General features: G+C 30.7%; 8 protein-coding genes across 8 annotated transcripts; 4 read left to right on the forward strand and 4 right to left on the reverse strand.

The window, feature by feature from the left end:
• Positions 1–590: 590 nt before the first annotated feature.
• BX663DRAFT_491236 (thioredoxin-like protein) lies at positions 591–1,661 on the reverse strand. Its single transcript, XM_051525031.1, has 4 exons — positions 1,569–1,661; positions 1,246–1,480; positions 1,012–1,171; positions 591–909 (listed from the first exon to the last, which is right to left on the reverse strand). The coding sequence occupies exons 1-4, from the start codon at positions 1,579–1,581 to the stop codon at positions 634–636; spliced, it is 684 nt and encodes a 227-aa protein (XP_051387528.1). The 5' UTR covers positions 1,582–1,661; the 3' UTR covers positions 591–633.
• Positions 1,662–1,838: 177 nt separating this feature from the next.
• BX663DRAFT_491237 (trehalase-domain-containing protein) lies at positions 1,839–4,775 on the reverse strand. Its single transcript, XM_051525032.1, has 4 exons — positions 4,622–4,775; positions 4,474–4,549; positions 2,693–4,391; positions 1,839–2,602 (listed from the first exon to the last, which is right to left on the reverse strand). Exons 1-4 carry the CDS (start codon positions 4,724–4,726, stop codon positions 2,071–2,073), a joined length of 2,412 nt encoding a protein of 803 aa, XP_051387529.1. The 5' UTR covers positions 4,727–4,775; the 3' UTR covers positions 1,839–2,070.
• A 1,423-nt stretch (positions 4,776–6,198) lies between these two features.
• Positions 6,199–8,028, forward strand: BX663DRAFT_491240 (CRAL-TRIO domain-containing protein). The gene is made up of 3 exons (XM_051525033.1): positions 6,199–6,899; positions 6,987–7,146; positions 7,335–8,028. Exons 1-3 carry the CDS (start codon positions 6,295–6,297, stop codon positions 7,914–7,916), a joined length of 1,347 nt encoding a protein of 448 aa, XP_051387530.1. The 5' UTR covers positions 6,199–6,294; the 3' UTR covers positions 7,917–8,028.
• Positions 8,029–11,138: 3,110 nt separating this feature from the next.
• On the forward strand, positions 11,139–15,196 carry BX663DRAFT_463741 (cytochrome P450). Its single transcript, XM_051523999.1, has 4 exons — positions 11,139–11,502; positions 11,575–11,845; positions 11,924–13,505; positions 13,585–15,196. Exons 1-4 carry the CDS (start codon positions 11,183–11,185, stop codon positions 15,054–15,056), a joined length of 3,645 nt encoding a protein of 1,214 aa, XP_051387531.1. The 5' UTR covers positions 11,139–11,182; the 3' UTR covers positions 15,057–15,196.
• A 167-nt stretch (positions 15,197–15,363) lies between these two features.
• On the forward strand, positions 15,364–16,643 carry BX663DRAFT_3531 (transcriptional coactivator Hfi1/Transcriptional adapter 1). The gene is made up of 4 exons (XM_051522177.1): positions 15,364–15,650; positions 15,722–15,945; positions 16,037–16,139; positions 16,216–16,643. Exons 1-4 carry the CDS (start codon positions 15,407–15,409, stop codon positions 16,434–16,436), a joined length of 792 nt encoding a protein of 263 aa, XP_051387532.1. The 5' UTR covers positions 15,364–15,406; the 3' UTR covers positions 16,437–16,643.
• A 206-nt stretch (positions 16,644–16,849) lies between these two features.
• Positions 16,850–18,782, reverse strand: BX663DRAFT_547262 (uncharacterized protein; the record flags this gene model as incomplete). Its single annotated transcript, XM_051530997.1, has 3 exons — positions 16,850–17,829; positions 17,908–18,531; positions 18,620–18,782. 3 exons carry the CDS (start codon positions 18,780–18,782, stop codon positions 16,850–16,852), a joined length of 1,767 nt encoding a protein of 588 aa, XP_051387533.1.
• An 883-nt stretch (positions 18,783–19,665) lies between these two features.
• On the reverse strand, positions 19,666–20,193 carry BX663DRAFT_491259 (uncharacterized protein). The gene is made up of 2 exons (XM_051525034.1): positions 19,860–20,193; positions 19,666–19,790 (listed from the first exon to the last, which is right to left on the reverse strand). The coding sequence occupies exon 1, from the start codon at positions 20,130–20,132 to the stop codon at positions 19,902–19,904; it is 231 nt and encodes a 76-aa protein (XP_051387534.1). The 5' UTR covers positions 20,133–20,193; the 3' UTR covers positions 19,666–19,790; positions 19,860–19,901.
• A 40-nt stretch (positions 20,194–20,233) lies between these two features.
• BX663DRAFT_491262 (nucleolar complex-associated protein-domain-containing protein) lies at positions 20,234–23,169 on the forward strand. The gene is made up of 6 exons (XM_051525035.1): positions 20,234–20,500; positions 20,580–20,728; positions 20,787–21,619; positions 21,684–22,174; positions 22,248–22,790; positions 22,868–23,169. Exons 1-6 carry the CDS (start codon positions 20,357–20,359, stop codon positions 23,042–23,044), a joined length of 2,337 nt encoding a protein of 778 aa, XP_051387535.1. The 5' UTR covers positions 20,234–20,356; the 3' UTR covers positions 23,045–23,169.
• The last annotated feature ends 970 nt before the right edge of the window (positions 23,170–24,139 follow it).

Genomic DNA, 24,139 nt, shown 5'->3' on the forward strand with positions numbered 1-24,139 from the left:
TTTTTTTTTTTTTTTAACAATCTAAATTTATACAATAACTTCACATACAACAAGTATGTAAATTCTTTTTTTTCAAGGAGAAATATGCATATATAACATATAATATGAAGAAAAAAATGTTGATTACATATATAGGGTCCTATAAAGTTACCAAACATAACTTAAATATAACACTTGGGCCATTTATGAATCGAAATAAACTTTTAATACAATACACACAACAACAATAAAAAAAAAAAAAAACTTGTGTATTAGTCAATCTTCGACTAAAGTAGAAAGATATTTACCTTATCCCTCAATCGAAAAACACGCATACGCACGCACACACACAATAGTGGATGATGTAAGTTATTATAACTGTTCATTTTTACGTAATAATATCCTATCTTTGCTACTCTTTCTGTAACCATACTACTGTTGTATTACTATAACTCAAGTTTATTACCTCTGCCGTATATATAGTATACCCTAAATTAGAATGATATTCGTTTCGTTTAAGCATATATAAACTATATTAATTTTATTTGAATAAATCTGATATAAAGAATGCAATTGACGTGTATGAATAAAGATAGAAACACTTGAGTAGCTTTTTTTTTTTTTTTTTTTTTTTTTTTTTTTTTTTTTTTTTTTTTAGTTGAGATTGCTATATCTTTTTTGTAAACCTTCAATGTATCCTTCATCACCAATATAAGTTTCTTTAACACTAGGACGAGAAGTAATGCCCTTAAAGAACTCAGCTAATCTGGTGCTGGATTTAATTGCATCGAATTCATAGCCATTCAAATATCTTTTGTTAAAAGCAAAAATACGCATGATGAAAGGTGCAATAGCAATATCGGCCAATGAAAACTGTTCACCAAGGAAATAGGGTCCAGAAGCTGATTCTTTTACTAATAATTCATTAAACTTGTAGAAAAAAAAAAGGAAGTTGTATGATGTTAAAGCTCTTTTCTTTTCTTTCTTTTCTTTTCTTTTTTTTTTTTTTTAGTAATAATAATAATAACTTACGCGAATTAAAGCATCATTGGTATTCTTTTTAAATTCTTCAATTGCATTTGCATCAGTGTAATTAGGAATAAGTTTATAAAGTGTTGGTGCAACTTTAGAACCGAAATATTCAATAGCAAAGCGAATATTGGCCCGTTTAATAGGTTCTTCGGGTAACAACCTTAAAATAAATAAATAGGTAAATAAATAAAGACTTTTCTTTTTTTTGAGATAGAATTAAAAGTTATTATTTACTTTTTCTCGGGAAAACGGTCATGAAGATATTCAATAATAACTAAAGATTCAGCCAAGTTTTGACCTTCAGTATGAATAGTTGGGACTTTAAGTTCCGGATTAATGTCCTTATACCAAGTGGGTTTATTGAGCAAATCAATTTGAATTGACTCAAAATTCGCTCCCACTTCTCTCAATGTGATAGCAGCGCGTTGTGCAAAGGGACAGATTAAAGAAGTATACAAAGTGATTTTATCTAATATGATGAATAGGTATCATTTAGTTTGAAAATATTTATATATATATATATATCTTGGATTATTTTCTTGTTTTCAAATTATTACCTGTGAAGACCATTCTATTTAAGAAAATAAATAAATAAATGAATAAAACGACGATTTGCTCTCTATTTATATAATGTCGGAGTAATATCCCACTACTACTACTATTACTTACTACTTACTCATATTTATCAGCTTGATTATTAATTATTGAAAAAAAAAATGATAGGAATACTCTGGCCAATCATGGATAATAAAAGCATCGGCATAAATGAAAAACGATAAAAAAAAAAACTCTTGATTAATAATTAAAAAATTAATTCGAATAGAAGCTTAGTTATTCAAAAGAATTCATAAAACGATATTTTTTTTTGACTAATGTCTATATATCAAATAAACTTGTATTATTCTGGAAAAATAGGGAGGGAGGGAGGGAAAAAAACTAATAAAGTATATACATATATTTTTATATGAACAAACTATTACAATTATGAATATGTATACATATATATTTTGTTGAATCACAAAGAGTGAATAATAATATGTACACATATTACATATCTTTTTACATGCTTGGTGCATTTGAGGCATCAAGGTAATCGCCATAATTGGGAACTGGAACAAGCTTCGTATCACCTTCTTTAAGTTGATCAACTGGGGAAGTTATAAAGTTATGATAAATTTCAGGAGATTTAGGAGAATTGATCGATTGTTTCATCATATCTCTTGTGTCAATCCTAGTTACAACAGCATCAGATTCATTACGAATAATTTCACGAGCAGCAATGGTGGAGACACGACGAATAGATAATGCTTCACGTTTTTCTGCTTCAGATAATTTAGAAGTTTCTTTATCAAGCATATTCTTAAAGAGAGTATCAGGATCCGTTAATGCACCTAGCGCTCTACGCAATCGCGTATCAAGATAAGAAAGTCCAACTTCGAATGAGGCATTCATCCATCCAAAGCCTTCTCTTGAAACATATTTAAAGTCTACACCTACATTACCATATTCTACTTGTACTTGATGAGAAAGGTTAACTACATCAAATTTTTCTGGAACGACACCATTAAAATCGACAAAAGATTTTGTAATACTAGGAAGAGGAGGAGGAAAAAAAAAAAAAAAGGAAATTAATATTTTTTTTTGTATATACACGTATTTAAATATAAAACAATATACTTACGTATACAAGAAACGATACGCTAAACGACCAGCAATATCAGACATACCATAATTATCAAAAGCAGCCCAAGACATAATTTGATGAGGAGCCCAGCCAAAAGGGAAATCCCATTGTCGATTAGGACGATCAATCGAGACAGGACCTCGGGATTGTTCTGTACCAGAAACTAAACCACCTTTGACTTCAAATTTATATAGACTCTTTTTCAATCTTTGAGCTTGATCTTGAGAGGCACAACCTGCCCACATGGGCCAATAAGCCGTAGCACTCTCATAGGTAGTCATCTTTTCTTTGACAGTATCATAATCAAAATAAAGATCTTCTTTTTCATTCCATAAATAGGTATCTATTCTTTTGCGTCTTAGAGATGCTCTATCTGACCATTCCTCTGCTGTTTGTTTGTTTCCATCAAAATCTTCAAGCTCATCATCTAAAATATCACGAATACAATCTGCTATATCCGTTTCATATTTGTATAATAGAGCATTCAAGTCTACAGTCGCCAGGTTAGCACATATACCATCGAAGCGATAGGTTGTATCATGGCCTGATTCTCTAACAGCACGATCATGTAAAAAGTATTCATCCAGTTCTGGCTCGGAGAGTTGACCCTGATTATACATATCATTAAATTCAGGGATACTAACATTATATTTCTCAGCATATTTTTTGATGATATGATCAAAATGAGAGGCCTCTGTTTCAGGTGGGATACCTATACCATCGGGTCTATAACGAGATAGCATTGTCTTTTTATCTAATCTAGGTTCAGCCATCCATACAGTATGATATTCTTTAATAGCCGACTTTAGTATCTCACGTAACCAAGCTTTATTTTCTTCTTCATGGGAGGGGTCGAGATGCTCATATACCTTGATAGCCATGTCAGTTAAGAAGGGAGGTTGAGATCGACTCAGATAATAGGAACGATTAGCATTTAAGATTTTACCATAATGTTTAATCTCGTAAGCAAAATTTTCCACCATGCCCTTTGCAAGATCGACTCGACCATCTACTAAAAGACCTAATGATTCAAAATAAGAATCCCAACCATACATTTCATTAAAACGACCACCGGGTACGACGAAGGGGACACCCTGAAAGTCAACGTTTCCACGATCATCAACGACTCTCTTCATTGCTAAAGCTAAAATTCCCGGCTTATCATTAATGCTCTTTACATATTCAGGAGTAATGTCCTTGGGTAGATATTGGACATCTAATTGAAGATTCGGTCTAGCCTCTGCTACCCTTTTATAATAATCATAAATCTCAGTTTCGTCATAAGGAACATAGATTCTAGGCGCAATATTCCTGGTTCTATTTTTAGGATCAGCACTAATCGATTCGAGACCTACGCCATCAATAGTCCTTGTCAAGTTATCCCAAAAGAGATGACGAATCATTCTTGATAAACGATTAACAGGATTCTCATTTAGTCTTGCCTCATCCAGGACAACATATTTACGCCCAAAATCCTTTGCAAGAGCAAGTTCTTGCAAGAGATTAGATAGCATATAATTACCACGAATTTGAAATCGTTTATAACCTCCAGAATCAGCTGTACCAAGAGACAATGTCTTTGGACCAAGATCATTAATAGTAATTTGAAAATCACCATCCGTATCCTCTTGTTCTAAAATATGTGTTAACGTAGCATCCACATCAATTAAAAAACGACGACTTTTGCCTCTATCCTCTATAAATAAATAAATATATACATTAATTCAAAAAGAAAAAGAAAAGAGAGAGAGAGAGAGAGAGAATAGTGAAAGCTTTACCATAAGATGCGCGCCTTTGTATACCAGTATTTAAAAACTCCCTTGTATCTCCTGAACAGAAACTAGTGCCGTTTCTCTAATAAATTACTTGCCTATTAGACTTTTTTTTTTATATATATCCTTCATTTATTTATCGAATCAAATTTACCGTATAGGTTCTTGTTCTATGTTTAGGTGCATTTCTTCCAGTAGTATAATAAGTTGAAGGAGGAGCGGTAGGGTCTACAGATTCTCTTCTATTGTTATTAAACATGATTAAAGAATAAATAAGAAAAAGAGAGAAGAATAAAAATAAAAATAAAAAGGTTAAAAAATAAAAATAAATAAGAATAAATTTTATTATTAAGATACCCTTGTGCTTTTTTAGATACTATTCTGTGTTGTGTATTGATTAGTTTAAAGTTATAATTTAATAGGTTTTGCATAATGACGATAAGTACAAATTAAGGATACACTTTTTTAAAACTCCGGAACCACGTCCTTTACATTAAAATTCTTGCAATTTTTAAACATTTACTATTTCATTTAAAAAAAAAAAAACTATTTTATTATTCTTTTTCTTCATTCTCTATTTGTATATAAAAGTTTTCAAGTGAAGATAATAATAATAATAGAATGTGTAATAAAATATGAATAGATTTTCTTCAAACCAGAAAAAAAAAAAAGAAATTTAAATCTGGGTTTTTTTTGTAATGACGACATATATACATGTTATAGGTCTCTGCACCTTCATCTATTTAATAGACTAAAATACATGTATAAATTTCTTTTAAAGACAAAAAAAAAAGAAAAAAAAAGGGGGGACTTAATCTTCATTATTATCATAGACTCGTAATGACATAAATAACAATGATATAAATTAGTTAAATATAAGGCATAAATAAACAGTTAAAAAAAAAAAAAAAAAAAAAAAAGATTTTAAATTAAAACCTTGGAATTTATAATATAATATAATGTTTAACTTTAAATAGCCACTAAAAAATAGATATATACACGTTTATGATAACTTACACCTTATCCTCTTTTTATTATGAAACAAATGGTTACCTTATAAAATGACTGTCATGTACAATACTTAATGCGTGACTTGAAATATGCATAATCTACTCAGGCACACGCAGCTACCACTATGAATTGATTTATTGAATGGGAAGGGGAGCTTTACTCTAGCACAGGAAACATGTGAAAATAAATTATTATAGTGTGAATTACCTCCATTTATAATATATAAACTATTTCTTTCAATGAATAGACATATTATCTAACTAAAAGAATAACCCATTCCTTCCATTCTTTGAATGAAAGTAGTAATTGTACTCCTTTATAATATACATCATGTCCTATTAACAATAAAAAGAAATGAAATTCTAAAATTCAATAGTCAACTTCATGTGTGCTTTTTTTTTTTTTTTAATATATACTGTAACATAAAAAGCCATCAACTATTCCCACAAATCAGTTTATTTAAATAGAAAACAAAAAGAAAGAAAAAAGGATTATTAATTTTTAGAACAATGAGAACTTTGACAACATATTTGTATACAATTGGCAACATTTTCTTTATTGTTGAAAATCAAAATAGTAGGAGTCATTTTTATTAAACTCTCAGTTTAAAAAAAAAAAAAAAAATATTTATACACATATAATGCGTTTATTGTTGTTTCCATGACTACTTTTTTATTTGTCGCTTTATAAAATTCCCATTCTTTTTTATTTTATTCTATTTTATTTTATTTATTATTTTATTTATTATTTTATTTATTTTTCTTCAATAATAGATAAATTAAAACCCTTTTTTTTTCTTTCTTTCAAGAGTAAATCATGTCTCCTTCTGCTTCAGCAAGTACCGACAATAATACAAAGCCTTTACCAGGACATGTTGGGAATTTAACAATCAAGGAAACGGATATGCTTAAAAAGATGTGGGCTCGTCTTATTGATCTTTTTAAACAAAAAGGTACAGAATATAAAGCTATAGAAAAGAAAGAAGAAACAATAGCAATTAAAAAGAGTGGATGGTTCTCCAAGAAAGAATCGAATACAAATGAAAATAAGGACCTGTTTATTGGAGCCACAAAGGATCCTTCTTGGTTATCATTACCGCTCGAAAGGGCATTACCCCTGATTCCAGGTAAAGAACTTCGTTCCACTTTTTGGAGCATGGTAGCTACAGATAATCCAGATGCTGTTATTCTTCGCTTCTTACGTGCTCGTAAATGGGATTTAGATGCTGCTTATAATATGTTGGTAAATACACTTCGTTGGCGTTTAGTGATGCGTCTTGATGATATCCTTGCTCTTGGCGAAAATGGTCTTCGGGATGAACTTAATCAACTTAAACCTAAATTAGGTGATTGCTTTATTACTCAACTCAACTCTGGAAAAGCTTATTTAGGTGGCCCTGATAAAGCAGGACGTGGTATTTGGTAACTATCTATAACTCTCTCTCTCTCTCTCTCTTTAAAGGCCTCTAAAACTCCTTAACTAACCCTATTTATCATTTTTATTTTTAGTTTTATTAATGTTTGTCTTCATCATAAAGAAGATCAACCAATGGAAATTATTAAACTTTTAACAATGTACATTATGGAAACTTCTCGTGTTGTTGTTCATCAACCTGTTGAAGCTGCTTGTATTGTATTTAATATGGAAGGATTTACACTTAAAAATATGGTGCGTAAGAAAAAAAAGGGAGGGAAAGGAACATATATATATATATATATTTTGGAAAAGAGAGAGAGAGAGAGAGGAGGCTGCATGTGTGTGATCAAGAAGTATGATTAAGGAAAATCAACAAAAAAAAAGAAAAAAAAATACAAGTGTAACAATTAATATAAACTCTATTTTTTTTTCCATTATAGGATTTTGATTTTGTTAAATTTTTATTAACTTGTTTCGAAGCATATTATCCTGAAACATTAGGCTCTTGCTTGATTCATAAAGCTCCTTGGGTCTTTTCTACTATTTGGCACTTAATTACACCTCTTTTAGATCCTGTTGTCGCTTCAAAGATTCATTTCACAAAGGATGTAAAAGAATTATCAAATTATGTTGATGTCTCTGCTTTACCTGCTATTATCACTGGTGATAAAGATAAAAAGACTTTAGATGAGTCTATCAAGGTGGATCCAGTTGCTCCTGGTACATTAGAGGAACCTACTACTGTTGCTTACCAAGAATATCAAGAAATGATTCACGAATATTTAACTGAAACTGATGAATGGATCAAGACGCAGTCTACAGAAAATGATAGTAGTATGACAACGATACGTCGTGAATTTGCAAGACAATATCGACTTGCTCGTATTAAGGCTGAATTAGATATTAGAGGTCCTACTAGTTACCAAGCAAAGGGTCTTGTCACTATTAACAATGAAGGTCGTATTATACTTGACTATAGTAATGATGGTTGGGTTCCATTGGATATTACTGAAATGGTTTAATATTATATTATTTATTACATTCTCTTGATATACATACTTATTTATATAATTATCTTATTTTATTATTACTTTCTCTACTTTAAATAAATAAATAATAATAACAAAAAAAAAAAAAAGATTACATAATACTACTGTATATAAAACTTACAAACACTTATTGGGTTTTTTTTTATTTTTTTGCTGTATATTATCGTTTATGTATACATCCTTATATTCTCATGTATATGAATATGTATATGTATATCTATTATCATTTTATGTATTATATTATTCGGCAAGTTTAAATAGACATGATTAAATCACGGGGTAAACGTATTATGAAGAAATGTTTCGTCTATTGTCATTGTATTAATTTCGGAAAAATAGTAAATTATAACTAATATGTGCAACAGCATTCTCCTTTTATTATGCATTTTAATACCGGATAAAGTAATAATAATAATAAATACACATGTATAGGTAGATAGATGGGTAAATATTATATATTATTAAGCAATAATCTGTTACTGCTGTATTTTTCATCGTCAATGATATTAAGTATTTTTACTTTAAATTCAGACAATATTAGCGTGATATTTATTTTAAAATATCAAATAAAAATATTAGAAAATAAAAAATAATATGAAGATAAAAGAAAGTCAACGAGAGCGAACAATAGTTCTAAAGTCAATCAATTTTATTTATGAATTTAAATTAATAGGGTATTTATAAAAATTGTTAAAGAAGTCTGACATAAGATGTGAATCAGAAAAGCGTTAGTTAATGACCGAATAAGATATGTTATAGATAATAAAATGCTAGAAGTTTTTAATATTATTTGATGAAGTGGATCAAGAGAGTTTCAGGAGAATCTATATAGAATTCCTTGGATCCCTATATTTAATTAAGAAACATGACATTATAAGTCAGCCCATGACAGTTAGTTGTTTTTTTTTTGTTGGATGAATCAAAATTAAATTTTAAAGCTTTTACCTGAAATAGAATAAAGGGCTCTGCCTACTATCGCAGTGGTTAGATATTCAGTTCATCAATCTAATGACACATGTTTTTGTTCACCAGAAGCTGTTATTAGGTAACAATTTATTCAAGAGTTTTCATGTTGCTGTCTGTTAGTTGTTAATAGATAAAAGAGGTTTCTATACGCTCAGGTTGAAATATTACATTAATATGGTCACTACTATTGCCAAGAAGAAGTCTTGTGGTATCATAACTAGTTCATCTTTCTTCCCCCCCCCCGCCCTCATCTCTCCGCTCATTACATAGTACATATACTTTTCTTTTACTCAAAAACTTAAGTCACTTTTAAAACATTTATTCAACTTGTTTGGGGGGGAAAAATAGTATTATATTTAAGATAATGTTCCCAATTTAGTTTTACATAGATGGTGATGGTGAACATGTTTTCAAAATAGACAATGGTAATTAGTAATATACTCGGTTATTGACTTGTCATCTTTTCATTCTCAAATGGGAAGAGTGCACGCTTAATGTCTTTGTAATATTCATGTAAAGCAGTCAAAAGAACTAATAAGATACAACTATCAGAGTGTTTTATGTTTCTAAAAGAAAAGCCAAAAAAAAATAAAGTAAAATAATATTATCTACATTAATGCAAAATAATACATTTTATTTGTATTAAGATCAATTCCATGAAAACTGGTCTGATCATCTGTAAGTTATTTATCGCGTTTGCTCAGATAAAGCGCCACCTTATACGTGTATATTTACATAGTTTGATACGTTTTATATCGTCTTGTTTAGCTAAAGTCAGATGCAAGGACTGCAGCAAACCTGGGCATCATACACAAAGAAGTAGTCAATGCGAATACTTTGCATCAATATCATCACATGGTAAATACACATTTGTTTATATACATGACATAGAAGATATAACAGCAATATCTAATATCCATGTACATAACATAGTTGGTACAAAGCATAAAAGAATTGAGTCAAAAGGACAGAAACTTGATGCGAAACAATATAGTAATGAGGCTTGACAAGTAGAAAATAGGGCTGTATGCCAAGACAGTCATAAAAGTTCAAGATCAAAAGAATGTCTAAACAAGAAGAAATACAAATGCTGTTGGGGAATTATACTAACATAACAAGAAAGATAAGACTGGACACAATAACTAAGGCAGACATACAAGGCACACATTACAGATAAGATACGAATAGTATCAGACCGCATTCCCAGTCTTTTTTGTTTTTAGTGAAAATAAGGTTGAAACTTTGCCACATGATATCTAAGATTTAACTTTAGCTTTTTTAAAAATTTTGACTTGTCAGTAGCTGTTTATATAGTAAAAAGCATATTAATAGTGTATGTATAAGGCTCAAAAAAGTCATTCTGTTTTTTTAATAAAGCAGTAAAAATAGATAACCAATCACTTTGATTAACAATGTCAAGACATTTTGGATAACTCAAAAGTTTTTATTAAAACTAATATTATATATGAGTACTGAGTACTCAAGTTAAATGGAATCTTGTTTGATCTACCCTTTACAGTGTTGTATCCAAGGAAAAAAAAAGAATATTTATTTATAAATAGGTTGTAAAAAGTCAGTATTTATTTGTTCAATTATAGGAACTTTGTTATATGGACTACGAGGTTTAATAAGTATAAATTGCCGTCGGATTCAATAGTATCTTTTTATTAAAGATGTATTAACAAAAAAGGAAAAACGACGAAAGGCCCTTTTGAAAAACGAAGACATTCAGTTTATTGTAGTACACATTATGCGCTGTCTTAAATTTTATTATATTTTTTTCTGATTACTACATAAAAATAATTTTTTGGAGAGCACATTTCTACTTTTTTTCATCAACAAAAACCAATATATGTGTAATACACACACACACACACACACGCATACACATATACATACGTACATACACGCCTTCATACCAAAAAAAAATGATGTAATAATATAATATACATAATTTATTCAAGATACATTACTGAACGATAAAATATGAGCTATTATCTATACAATAAAAAATAACACACATAATCTTTTTTTATACTTTTTTAGTAATTTTTTTTATAACAGCTTGAGGGTCAATTTCGGAAAATTTTTTCTACCGTTTATCCGTTTTATTGTTTACTATCTTTTATTACTATTTGATCCCTTAATTTAATTGCAGAAAAAAAAATAAAAATAAAAAAAGAGAGATACTATATAAACCCATTCATTTCTGACTTTTCTCTATTTTTATTTTTTTTATTTTTTATTGTTATATTTATTTATTTATTGAAAGTATGGTGTTTGACAATACAACATCGTTAATTATTGCATTAAAAGGTTCTACTAATATCGAAGATGAGGGTCGCATTATTCGTTTTGGTAATGGTGCTAACTTGGACACGATTCGTGGCCTTGCTGCAGAAAAATTAAGCATAGTTAGTGGCATTGCTGATATTCAATTTTTGGACGTAAATGAGCGCTTAATAGATAGTATTGATTCCCTCAGAAATCAACAAGTAGTTTATATTGATATGAAGCAACAAATCAAAGAAATTATTCCTGGTCCTGCCTGTTTACCTTTTGTAGGAAGTCTTTATGAATTATTACCCAACATGTAAGTATTCAATGACTATTCTTTATCATGTATCCAAGTAGCTTACTTTACTTTTTTTTTTTTCCTTTAAAGAACTGAAGGTTGGGATCGTCAATTTAAAGCTTATGGTCCTCTGGTTGAGGTAAATATATTGGGAAGGAAAGTAGTTGGAACCAATCATCCAGATATTGCAGAAATATTTGCAAAGGAATCTGAATATTTTACAAAGAAAGTAACAAATTCTGGTTTGATGGAGATTAAGGCATTTGGTGGTCAAGGTCTTTTTACATCAGATACAGATGAAATGGATTGGAAACTTGCTCATAAGTTGTTGATGCCTGCATTTAGTCCTAGAGCTGTGAAGGTAAAACTTCTATCATATATATATATATATATATATAATGGTCTTATAGAATATAATGATATTTATACTTTCCTTTAGGTTTACCAAAAAGAAATGGGTATCATTACTCAACAAACTATAAAGATTTTTGAACAATATACACCTGATGAGCCTGTTGAAATTCTGGATTGGACAACTAATCTTACATTTGAAACAATTGGTCGTATTGGATTTGGATATAATTTTAATATACTTTCAAAACGTGATCAACCACCTAATGAATTTATTGAAGCTATGGGCTATTGTTTAAAGCAGGCTATCCAACGTATGCAACAGGCTCAATTTATGAAGCGTTTACCTCTCGAGGCAAATCGTAAGTTTGATCGAGCAGTAAAGTTAATGCATGATACAGTGGATACCGTGATTGCAGAACGTAAGAAAAGCCCAGATGCTGGTAATATGGATAAAGACTTGTTGGGTTATATGTTAAATGCTCGCGATGAACATAACTTGGGATTATCGGACGAAAATATCCGTGATCAGGTCGTTACCTTTTTGATTGCTGGACATGATACGACTGCTAATACACTTGCTTGGACTCTTTATGAACTTTCTCGACATCCTGATATTCAAGCCAAGGTACTTCAGGAAATTGCTGATAATCATATCACTTGGGACACTTTACCTACTTCTGAACAAATCTCAAACCTTAAATACATGCATCAAGTCATTAAAGAAGTACTTCGTCTCTATCCTCCTGTTCGTTTTCTTGGAAAATTCTGTAAACAAGATTGTATTGTTCCCGGTGGTTACAAAATCAAGGCTAATACCTCATGTTCTATCAGCGTCTATTCGTTACATCATAATGAGGCTGTTTATCCTAATCATAATCATTTTGATCCTGACCGTTGGACGAGTGAAGAAGAACAGAAGCGTTCTCGATTTGCTTGGTTACCATTTAGTACAGGTCCTCGTGGTTGTATTGGTATGGCATTTGCATTACAAGAGGCAAAGACAGTCTTGGCTATGCTCTTGAACCGTTTTGAATTCCGCTATGATGGTCCTGATGTACAATATGATCCCAAGATGGCCACTACAAAACCTGTAGACTTGAAAATGACAATTCATCCTCGTGAAAATTTCCCTGAGCCTGGTGCTCAAACCGTTCCTCCTTCAGCCTCTTCCTCGTCTGCTGGCATGGAAGATAAAAAGGCCGATTTACCTGCTTTCCCTACTGCATCTACCTCAAATGTTGATTTGCCTCCTGTCACATTCTTGTTTGGTACACAGACCGGTACAGCCCAAGATTATGCCAATCTACTTGCAACTCAAGCCAAAAATTTTGGCTTCAAGAAAGTGACTCTTTGTGAAATGGATAACTGGAAGGTGCTTCAGGATGGAAAATTTATCTCGAATGATCAAAAAAAGCGTTCCGATCAGGAACTGGTTATCATCTGTACTGCCACCTATAATGGCCAACCTCCTGATTCTGCTGAAAAGTTTAACAAATTCCTAGATGAAAAATTGATGTTAGATAATCATGAACACCTTTTAAAGGGTCTTTCTTTCGCTGTCTTTGGTCTTGGTAACAAGAACTGGCAAACTTATCAAGCTTTCCCTATTAAAGTAATTAATTTTCTTGAGGAACTTGGTGCTGATCAATTCTTTACAAGTGGTGAAGGTAAATTACTTTTTTCAAATTTGAATGATGGCATTTCATATAAATTAAAATCCCCCCTTTTTTTTAAAAAAAAAAATAGGTAATGCTGATAAAGATATGGATAGCGTTTTTAATGAATGGTGTGCCCATTTTTGGACCCACACTTTGGACGCCTATGGTCTCATTGCTTCTGAAACTAATTCTGTTGTTCCCACAGCTGCATCTACAGTCTCTAGTCAGAAGACAGCAGTTAAAGTCAAATTTATTCAACCAAATGAAAAAGACGCTTGGAAAGATGCAAAGAATAATTATTATGGTGAACCCAAGGCGGTCTTTCAAGTAAATCATGAACTTCAAGCTGAAAACTCTCCTCGTAGTACTCGTCATGTTGAAATTGATATCTCTAAGTTGAAATCCTCTGTTGATGACAAGGAAGGTCAAGTCCTTTACCAAGCAGGTGATCATTTAGAAATCATGCCTGAGAATGATCCATCGGCTGTCGAAACACTTGCTTTAAGATTTAACTGGATCTTAGATTCTGTATTTGAAATTGACCAAGAATCCATTTCAGATGTGTCTCCAAGATCGTTAGCTGCTAATATAAAGGGACCCTGTACAATCCGTAATATGCTTACGTATTATGCAGATATCACCTCTCCACCCTCTCGTGCTGTCCTTGGTTGTTTCTCTGCTCAACTCAAATTAGTGGCTCCAGATACAGCATCTACATTTGAAAAACTCTTAATGCCTGATACAAATAATCGAGATCTTTACCCTGATTTCATTAAACAGTATCGCACCTTATTGGATTTACAAGCTGCCTATCCTCAAGTCAATCAATTGGATCTGGGCCAATTTTTAGCAGCCGTCCAAGTCATTCAACCTCGTCGTTATTCAATTTCCTCATCCCCCTTGGCCTATCCTCATTCTGCTCACTTAACTGTGGGCATTGTAGATGATGTCGTCAACGAAAAGCATTATTATGGTCTAGCATCACACTTTATAAAATGTAGCACAAAAGGTCTTCAGCTTCGTGCTAATTTGAAATCATCCAAGAACACCTTCAGTTTACCCAATGATCCTAAAGTCCCCCTAATCTTGATTGCAGCTGGTACTGGCTTAGCCCCCTTCCGTGGTTTCCTTCAAGAACGTAAAGCTCAATTAGAACGTGGTGAAGAGATTGGCAAGGTGGTGTTGTTCTTTGGCTGTCGCCGTAAAGACCAAGACTTTATTTATCAAGAAGAGCTTGAAGAATATATCAAATCAGGCGTTTTGACTAAATTACATGTTGCATTCTCTCGTAGTATTGAAGTATCTCCAAAGAAATACGTACAACATGAGATCTTGTCTAATGCTACTGAGGTCTGGAATATGCTTTATCCCGACGATGATGAAAAAAGCTTACCTGCTGCTGTCTACGTTTGTGGCAGTGGTGCAATGAGTCGTGATGTTCGTCGCACTTTCTGTACTATGGCCACCTTTTTCGGTATGGCTTCAAATAATGAAGAGGCAGATAAAGTCATTAATCAACTTACAAATGAAAAGCGTTATTTATGCGACGTTTGGGGTTAATAATCACACACATACATACATACATATATACATGCACACACATTATCTTTTTGTCATATTTATTTATTTTATTTTATTTTTTTATAAAAAAAGCTATATTTATTTAATAAATAGATCATAATGTAATTTTTTATTACTCTAATAACTGTTCGTTTTTTTTTTTTTTTTTTTTTTTTTTTTTTTTTTCAACACTGAACCTATTTATATGGGTGTGTATGTAGTAATTCAAATACAAAAATGATAGAATTTGATCTGTTTTTTTTTTTTTTTTTTTTTTTTTTTTTTTTTTTTTTTTTAATAACATATAATTATACACACATACATACACATATATATTAATTATACTATCGATGACTGTAATCGCAAAAGAAGAAAATGTTAAAGAGACAAAATTAAAAACATATAAAAAAGGACACTTTCTATTTCCAACGGCCAATGGTAGACAAGATGTTTTAGCTTTAAAGCAGCAATTAGCGGATGCTTTAGGTGAAAATGGACCGTTGTATTGGGATGCATTAAGAGATTTTGTCATGGGAAAACTTAATCGACAAGAGTTTGATTTTTATGCTAATCTTTATCTAAGTAGACAAAATGGTAATGCAAGTTTTAGATGTAATAAAAAAAAGAGATTTACATTTTATTAACCTTTGCAATTCTAATAATAGCACATCTTCACAATGCATTCATTCTAAGTACAGTACATAATGCACAAATGAATACACCACCCCCTTCCAAACATCGACTTGTTGGTTGGGCGAAACGAAAGAGAGGGAAAGAGGGTAACTTGGCAGATGGAGAATTTGATCATGATCCAAGAAAGCGAAAATTAAAAGCCGATGTGATGGCCCTTAGTAAAGCAGAGCGTGAACGATTAAAAGCACTTGTCAAGGTACAACAACAAATAAAGCAAATGTTTATATATTATAGTACATAGATATAAAATGGTTGATGACCTCTTTTATATATTATTTATTTATTAGGCAGGAGATAAAAATAATCTAAGACCTTTTGTGAGTCGATTATTAGGACCACGTATAAGTCAACCACCCACTTTACCGTTCTCTTCAAATCAACTACCACAAAGTATAATGCACCCTTTATTTTAATATTTAAATTCATTTGTTAAACTAAAAAAAAAAAAAAAAATTGTTAATAATAGATTATAGTCAAGAATATTCAAAAGGTTTAATGGCGCCACTATGCATTGATCTAAAAGAACTACCATCCCCAGAGACCCTACATTCAAGATTAACAAGTATTGCCTTGGAGAATGGATTATTTGGAGGTATAGGTGAAGATGTTGTGAACGTGATGTTGTTTGCCGCTGAGGTAATGCCGATCATTACTCCTTCATATCTTTTTTTTTTTTTGGCTTGCTAATGTATGCTTTATAGTATTATATTAAATCATCTATTACAACTGCAATAAGCAAAAGAAGAATTAATCGATGTATTGGAGCAAGATTATTACAAAAAAAGGATAATGAAGATCATGATATGAATGAAACAGAAGAAGATGACACAGGAGAAGAACGACAGTCATCGATTACCCTACGCGATCTCGCTTTTGCATATCATATTACACCTTATGTATTGGTAGAGAAACCATTGAATGCAGAAAAGCTAACAGCATTATTAAGCGACAGTGATGACGAAACTATTGTAGATAACTTGAGTGAAAATAGCTCAGAAGAGGATTTCGATTTATAAATAAATAAATATATATGTGTATATATACATAATAATAAAATGATGATGTGCAAATATATATATATGTATACATGACATACACAACTATCGTTCATGATCTCTTTTATTATCAAATCTTTGTTGAAGGGAATCAGAAAAGGACGCACTTAGGGCAGCTGCTATAGTTGCAGTTAAACCTATGGTTGTATAAGCTATTTGTTGCCTTGTTGTATTACTCTTTATCATCAATTTTATTAATGTTTTCTTTAATGTGTTTTCAACAGGTCCTCTCAAAAATAAGTATAGTAAAATCCAATAAAAGGCACCTTTATATGCAAATGATGTATGAAATAACTTTCGCGTCAATCGTATTAAACGTTGTTCTATCCTTGATAAATGATGCCTGATAGGTGCATTTGCATATATACTTTGTGGATGATTATCAGGTAGCATGTGTGGGAAGTAAGCCGTCTGTTGTCTATTCATGAACATGACTGCATCCTCCTCCTCCTCCTCATCCATGATACTATCTTCTACTATTTCTGATGTTAATAATAATTGATTCAGTCGATTTGCTAATTCTTGACTGTCAAATGGATAGTGACGATTAGTAGAATAGTTATTATTAAGTCTAAAAAATGAAGTTAAGAATGAATCTCCCATATGAAATCCATTCAAGAAAAGATATCTTGATTCTACATTATGTCGTATTGTTAATGCTTGTTGTTGTTGTTGTTGCTGTTGCTGCTGCTGCTGTTGTTGTTGTTGTTGATGATGATTATAGAAATAAGAATGAATAGGTGTTAGTGTACCTGGAGTAGCATAGACACTAGGTACTGTAGATGTAAAAGTTGAATGAATAATTTCATATTGTCTTGTAGATTGTCTCGAGAGATATTCTGGTGCATCATAAAACAGACTACTTTCTATAGTCGAAGTCGATGATACAGAAGTGCTTCTACTTCTTGTTGTTGAGACTGAAGGCTCGTTGTTTACCCTATTTTCAAATCTATTTTCAGTTGCATATGTATTTAATATATCATCACACTCTAAACTCCAAACAAAATCGTCTTTTCCTCCGAGAACTAAAAAGATGAATATAAGTTTTTTTTTTATATATGTATATAAAGGAGAGACTATAATACTTCTTTTAAAGAGCTTACTTTTTAATAAATCATTTTCATCAACGATTTGTTTTATTTCTTCATTTGATATAAAATTGATTCGTGCTTTAGCTTGCTCACTTAATACTAATTTAACTACTTGCCATATTCCTTGATACATCCAGCCAAAATTCATAACATAAACAGATCCTATAAATCCGGGAAACCTTGTGTTTGTAATATTCTTTAATGTTTGTATTAAATTTGAATCAATGGGTACAAATGGTGCCTTGGCAATATCAATAATAATAGCGATTTGTGATATTAACACAATTGAATTCTCTTTGTCCTTTTTTGTTTCATTTTCTCTCGTCAAGTCTCTTGTGATCTGTCGTGCAATTTCCATAACAAGACATGCAAAAGGCTGCATAAAATAAGATAGAGGCTTAGTATTGTCATTAAATTTAGGAAAGTATCGCATTTGGACAATGGCAATCGGTCGTCCAATCATATCATATTTATGAAAATAAGCAAACCCATTAAGGTTAAAGAATTCAGAGGCAACTGAATGATACGTCATGCGTCCTATCTTTTCTTCTCTTCTCCATTCTATTGTATCTAATAATCTTTCAACTGTCTTATCTTCCGAGAATCCAGTGTCCTTTAAAAATCTGAATAAAGTGACTAAAAAAAAGAAAAGAAAAAGAAAAAGAGAGAGGATATATCATAAATACTGAGACTATAATGATAGTATACAAGTTATCTAATATACCTCGGTCGTTAATATAGTCAATGGCATCGCTTTTGTCATTCATGTCAAATCCAAGTAAATCAATGTCTTTATATAATCTCTTTTGCACATTGGTAATTGCATCTTGATATTTTATGTATTCATCGTTAAATAGTACACTGTTCTCTCGTGCTACCGACAACATGACATGTATAAGAGTAAAAACAAAAATAGAATAGAATAGAATAAAATAAAATAAAATAAAACAAAAAAAAAAAAAAAATCCCCAGTCTTTTTAGTAAAATAAAGTTGGCGGGATTTTTTTTTTTTTTTTTTTTGGAATCCAAAAGGTAGCACTTTATATACACTACTAATAATCCCAAGAACTCAATTAACATCCTCATTAATACTCCATTAATCTAAGGATTATAAAAATGAATCATCAATGAACGTATTCAGGTTAATAAAGAACTCGATAAGAAAAGGTATTTTCTTCTTTTGAATGGTAATTAAATCAGTGTAACTCAAGAGACTTTAATCAAATCCTTGTACATTTTAATAAGGAAATAGCTGCTGAAGTTGTAGTATTATGTAAGTTGATTTTTTTGATTTTCGACGCATAGTAGCCATAAATATAGGAATAATAACAAAGAGATTTCTTACTATTGATTATTAATTGGTTGTCGTTCATAAATCAATGCCGGTTGATTTTAATGTGATACGCTTTTTTTTAAAAAAAAAAAAAAGAAAAAAAAAAGTTTAAACATATAAAGTTAAAATCTTTCATATTTTTCAAGTAAGCATAGTCTCACTTTTTTTTTTTAAAAAAAAAAAAAAAATTGTCCAATGAAGATGTGGAGAAAAAAGATAAATAATAAATATTGTAATTTATCCTTCGACATCTTTTTAAAGAATTTACTTTACCACAAAAGAGAGGCGAGAATATGTTTGTCAATTAATGTATATAAATTCACTTGAAAAAAAAAATAGTTCATGATGCTTGATAGCATTACTTTTTATTATTATTATTATTATTAATAAATAACATTTTTTTAACGAGATAAATATCCCTTCAGATCTGCATAAGTAATTATTTTAGCAGCATTAGTTATCTAATTATTAATCCTTTCTTTTTTTTTGAGCTTGTCATTATGGAAAGAAGTTTTGATCTCGGACCAGTATTCTACTATTTGAATCAAACATGGTGAACAAGGTAGTAAAGATATAGGCTTTGTACTTTTTTGTTTCCCCTCTTTAACTTGGGATTGCAATAAACTATTAGTATAGATGCATTTTGTAAGTATATATGATTGCAAGTTGTCTGCTAGTAAGAAGCTAGGATGAGTGATAAGGACAATGGGTGGAGTATCCATTTGGAAGCAATCCCAATCGTCAACATATATTCGATAAATGGTATGGGAAACCACAAGATTGTATCTATAGAGATAATAGGTCTGCAAAGAGAAAGGAGTGTAGAGCTAGGCTGAGTATGTCTTTGTTTATTTAAGTTATCATGTAAAATAAAAAAAAAAATCAGGAACAGGAGTACTGACATAAGATGTTGCGAATTTCAGCCAAGCAGAGAGTAAGCTGTACGATTGTAGGGTATGCTTATGTAACAATTTCTGGAATTCAAAAAAAAAAAAAAAAAAAAAAAAAGCACAGTCCAAAAACAGTCCTCGAATCTTCATTAAGAAAAAACTTCATAATAGATAAATAATCACCTCTGTCTAAACATAGCTATATATCTTTCCATTTTATTTTATACAGTATAAAACGATGGCGGCCAAAAAAAGTGTACAAAAGAAAAGCAATAATACCAGTAATAAGATAATGAATAAAAACGCTTCAAAATCTAAAAAGAACCAAACAACCATTATAACTAATTCTCAAAAAAAGAATAAAAAGAACAAAGATCAAAAGGTAAAATTGTCAAAAAAAAAAAGGGGGGAGAGGAGAGGAAAGATCCAGATCCCTAATGGAGTGTATTCTATTTGAATAGGTTAAAGATAAAATACCCGAATATGTTAGTGTACCAAATCAAGATGTTGATGATGATCTTGTTGTTTCAGAGGATGATCTTGAATTCTTTTCAGAAAACAAAGGCTTCACATCTTTCCTGACAAATTTAGATTCTAAAGAATTAACAAAGTAAAATGAATTATAGTAATTCATTTATTTATTTTATGTACTAATAATTAACTTGTAGGAATGTTAAAAAAGAAAGAAAAACACCTGCTAAAAAACCTGTCAAAGAACAAAACGAAGGTTTAGATTCCTCTTCTGAAGAAGAGTTTGATTCAGAAGAAGACTTGGATAATTTTGAAGAGGTAACTGACGATGATAATGAAGAGGAATTAGATTTAGATGATGAAGAGCAAATGAATCAATTATTAGCAGAGGCTGAAGAGGAACATAATTTGAATAAAAAGGCGAAAAAAAAGACAACATCTAACGAGTCTGATGAAGAAATGGAATATGAGTTAAAGCCTAGAAAGGTGGCTAACGAATGGACCAAGAAAGATTATCATAATAAACTACCTATTAAATTACCCGGTGGAAAAATTGCCCAAGTGAAGGAAGAAGAGGCAAAACAAGAAGAGGAAGTGACAATTGCTAGTGATGTTGAACAAGAAGACTTTAGTACAAAAGAAGAAGAAGAAAAAGTTGAAGATCATGAAGAGGATGAACAAGTAGAGGAAGAACCAAAGCTATCCAAGCGAGAATATTTAATCAAAATAAAGGAAGAATTAGCTACAATTGCTAGTGATCTTCAAGCTGATCCTGAAGAGAATATTACACAATTGAAAAAGCTTCGTGATATGTATAAGAAAGAAGAGAATGCAACTATTAAAAAGTTAATTTTATTGACACAGTTAGCTGTATACAAGGATATTATTCCTGGTTATCGTATTCGACCCTTGACTGCTCTTGAAGAACAAACACAAGTATCAAAAGAAGTTAAACGAATGAGAGATTATGAAAAGACATTACTTAATAACTATGAAGCTTATTTGAAGGATTTGAACGCATTATTAACAAGTAAGTTTATATATAAAACTTATTTTATAAAATTGCTAAAATAATAATAATAATACATTAACAGAAAAAAAGACAGAAGAAGATGCATCTATGGCAATGGTTGCTACTCGTTGTTTATGCGAACTTTTAGTTTCAAAGACACATTTCAACTTCCGTTTAGAGATTATGGTAGCTGTAGTAACGCGAATGAGTTCTGTTAAATGGAATGAAGCAGCACAATTATGTAGTGAAGCATTGGTAACAGTATTTGAAAATGATGAGTCTGGTAAAGCATCACTTGACGCTATCAAAATGATTATTCGTATGATTAAATCAAAGGGATATGTTATTCATGAGAATGTGATCAATATCTTTTTACATCTTCGTTTAAGGGATGAAATGGCGTTACCACATGCTAAAAAAGATGAAGAAGAGCAAGTGGGTAAAAAGAGAAAGAATAAGAACAAGCCTTTCTTAACTAAGAAAGCACGAAAGACATTAAAAGAAACAAAAGAGATTGAAAAAGAATTTCAAGAAGCTGAAGCTGTTGTTAGTAAAGAAGAAAAAGAAAAAAATGTGAGTTAAAAAAGATTTTTTTTGTTTTTGTTTTCAATTGATAAAACAAAGGGCTAACATAAATATTATACAGCATACAGAAACTTTAAAGCTGATGTTTGCATTTTACTTTAAAATCTTAAAGAAGCAAACATCTTCACCCCTTTTGCCAGCTGTCTTGGAAGGACTCTCTCGATATGCCCATTTAATTAATGTCGATTTCTTTGATGACCTTTTGAATGCACTTCGTGAAGTAATGCAATTATTTGAAGATTCTAATGCAATTTCTCGTACAAGTTCAGGTACTCGCAAAAGATTACTTTGTATCATTACGGCATTTCAACTATTATCTGGACAAGGTGAAGCACTCAATTATGATCTCAAAGATTTTTATAAAGAAATTTACAAGATTTTATTCAAAGCTACTTTCCATACTAAAATTGAAGAGAAGCCTGATTCACAAAAGGAAACCGAGAGTGAAATGTTGATTAAAGGACTTGAACTTATGTTTTTGAAAAAACGACAAATTCCCATAGATCGATTAGCTGCTTTTATCAAACGATTTGCCTTGGTAGCACTTCATATGCCTAATAAGACAGTTTTACACTGTTTAGCCTTAGTTCACCGACTTATTCAGGTTAGTTTTTTTTTTTTTTTTTTTTTTTTTTTTTTTTTTTTTGTAAATCAGGTTACTCAATATATTTATGTTTATAGAAAGATCATCGTTTAGACGCACTTTTGCAATCAGAAGATAGAGCATCAAGTGGTATATACGCACCATTATTGGAGGATCCTGAACTTTGTAATCCTTTTGGTACAAGTTTATACGAGCTTTTCCTTTACCAGGTATTTTACATAGATATACACATATATATATATTGTCCAAGTTAATTCACTAATTTGTTTTAATATATTAGAATCATTATGACCCTCAAGTTAGAAATTTAGCTAAAGTATTACAACAGCCTACTCAATAAATCCCGAGGGGATTTTTTTTTTTTTTGTTTCAAATAAAACTAATAAATTGTATTTTATTAAAGACTCTGCTTACTTATTGCATAAAAGCGTCTTTAATCAATGTATACACATGCATAATGTGTATATATGTCGTATTCTTAATGATTGTATATAGCTTATATCAACCAGATTATAAATATGTATTCATTCATGTTAATTCAATTTATTTTATAGAATATGTAACATTATAAGGTGTAACTTGATAATTCATAATTACAATATTTGCATAGCCTTACTTTTATCTATTTAGCTTTGGTATATAAGTCGAAGCTTGATAATTTGACGGAATGCCTGATTCTCTGTTATTTATATAATCTATTACTACATACATATTATATCATGACATTACTTGTATAGGTGATATTGTGTACAGTAACCCTCTCCATATTAACCTACTTTTTTTGGGGGAGGAAGGTGAATACGGGTAACACTAATAAAGAGGTACATTACTGTCGTAGTTAGCCGATGACTGTCCGGATTCCATTTAATGTATCACTTTTTTATTCATTTACTGTGTGATCTATCATTATTTATCTATTCAATAATTTGAAAGAAGGAAAGAAAAAAGTAACTTTTTTTTTTCTTTTGTTGTTGTCTCTTTCTCTCTCTCTCTCTTTTTTTTCTTTTTTCTTTTTCTATATTGCTTATATAATCAAATAATAATGTTAGGAATACTATTTTGTTAAATTCAGGATGTTGAACAAATTTAGTAGTTGTAAAGTGGAGAATAACGGCGGGAAAAATAATTTGGTGATTAAAATTTCACCACGTTTTTATTTTTCTTCTTCGAATATATTTTTTCCAAATTTAGTAATTATTAGTTAAAAAATATAGTTTTTCTTATTTTATTTTGTTCTATGTATTTTTTTTTTCTATGACTAAAAGACAGATAAATAAAGAAGAGAAAGAGAGAAAGAAAAGGGTATATTATGTTTATGATTTGGGTCTTGTCAAGATATCCTTTTTTTT

This window comes from Cokeromyces recurvatus (assembly GCF_025118155.1).
Source record: "Cokeromyces recurvatus strain NRRL 2243 chromosome Unknown BX663scaffold_1, whole genome shotgun sequence".
In the NCBI taxonomy this organism is placed as follows: domain Eukaryota; kingdom Fungi; phylum Mucoromycota; class Mucoromycetes; order Mucorales; family Mucoraceae; genus Cokeromyces; species Cokeromyces recurvatus.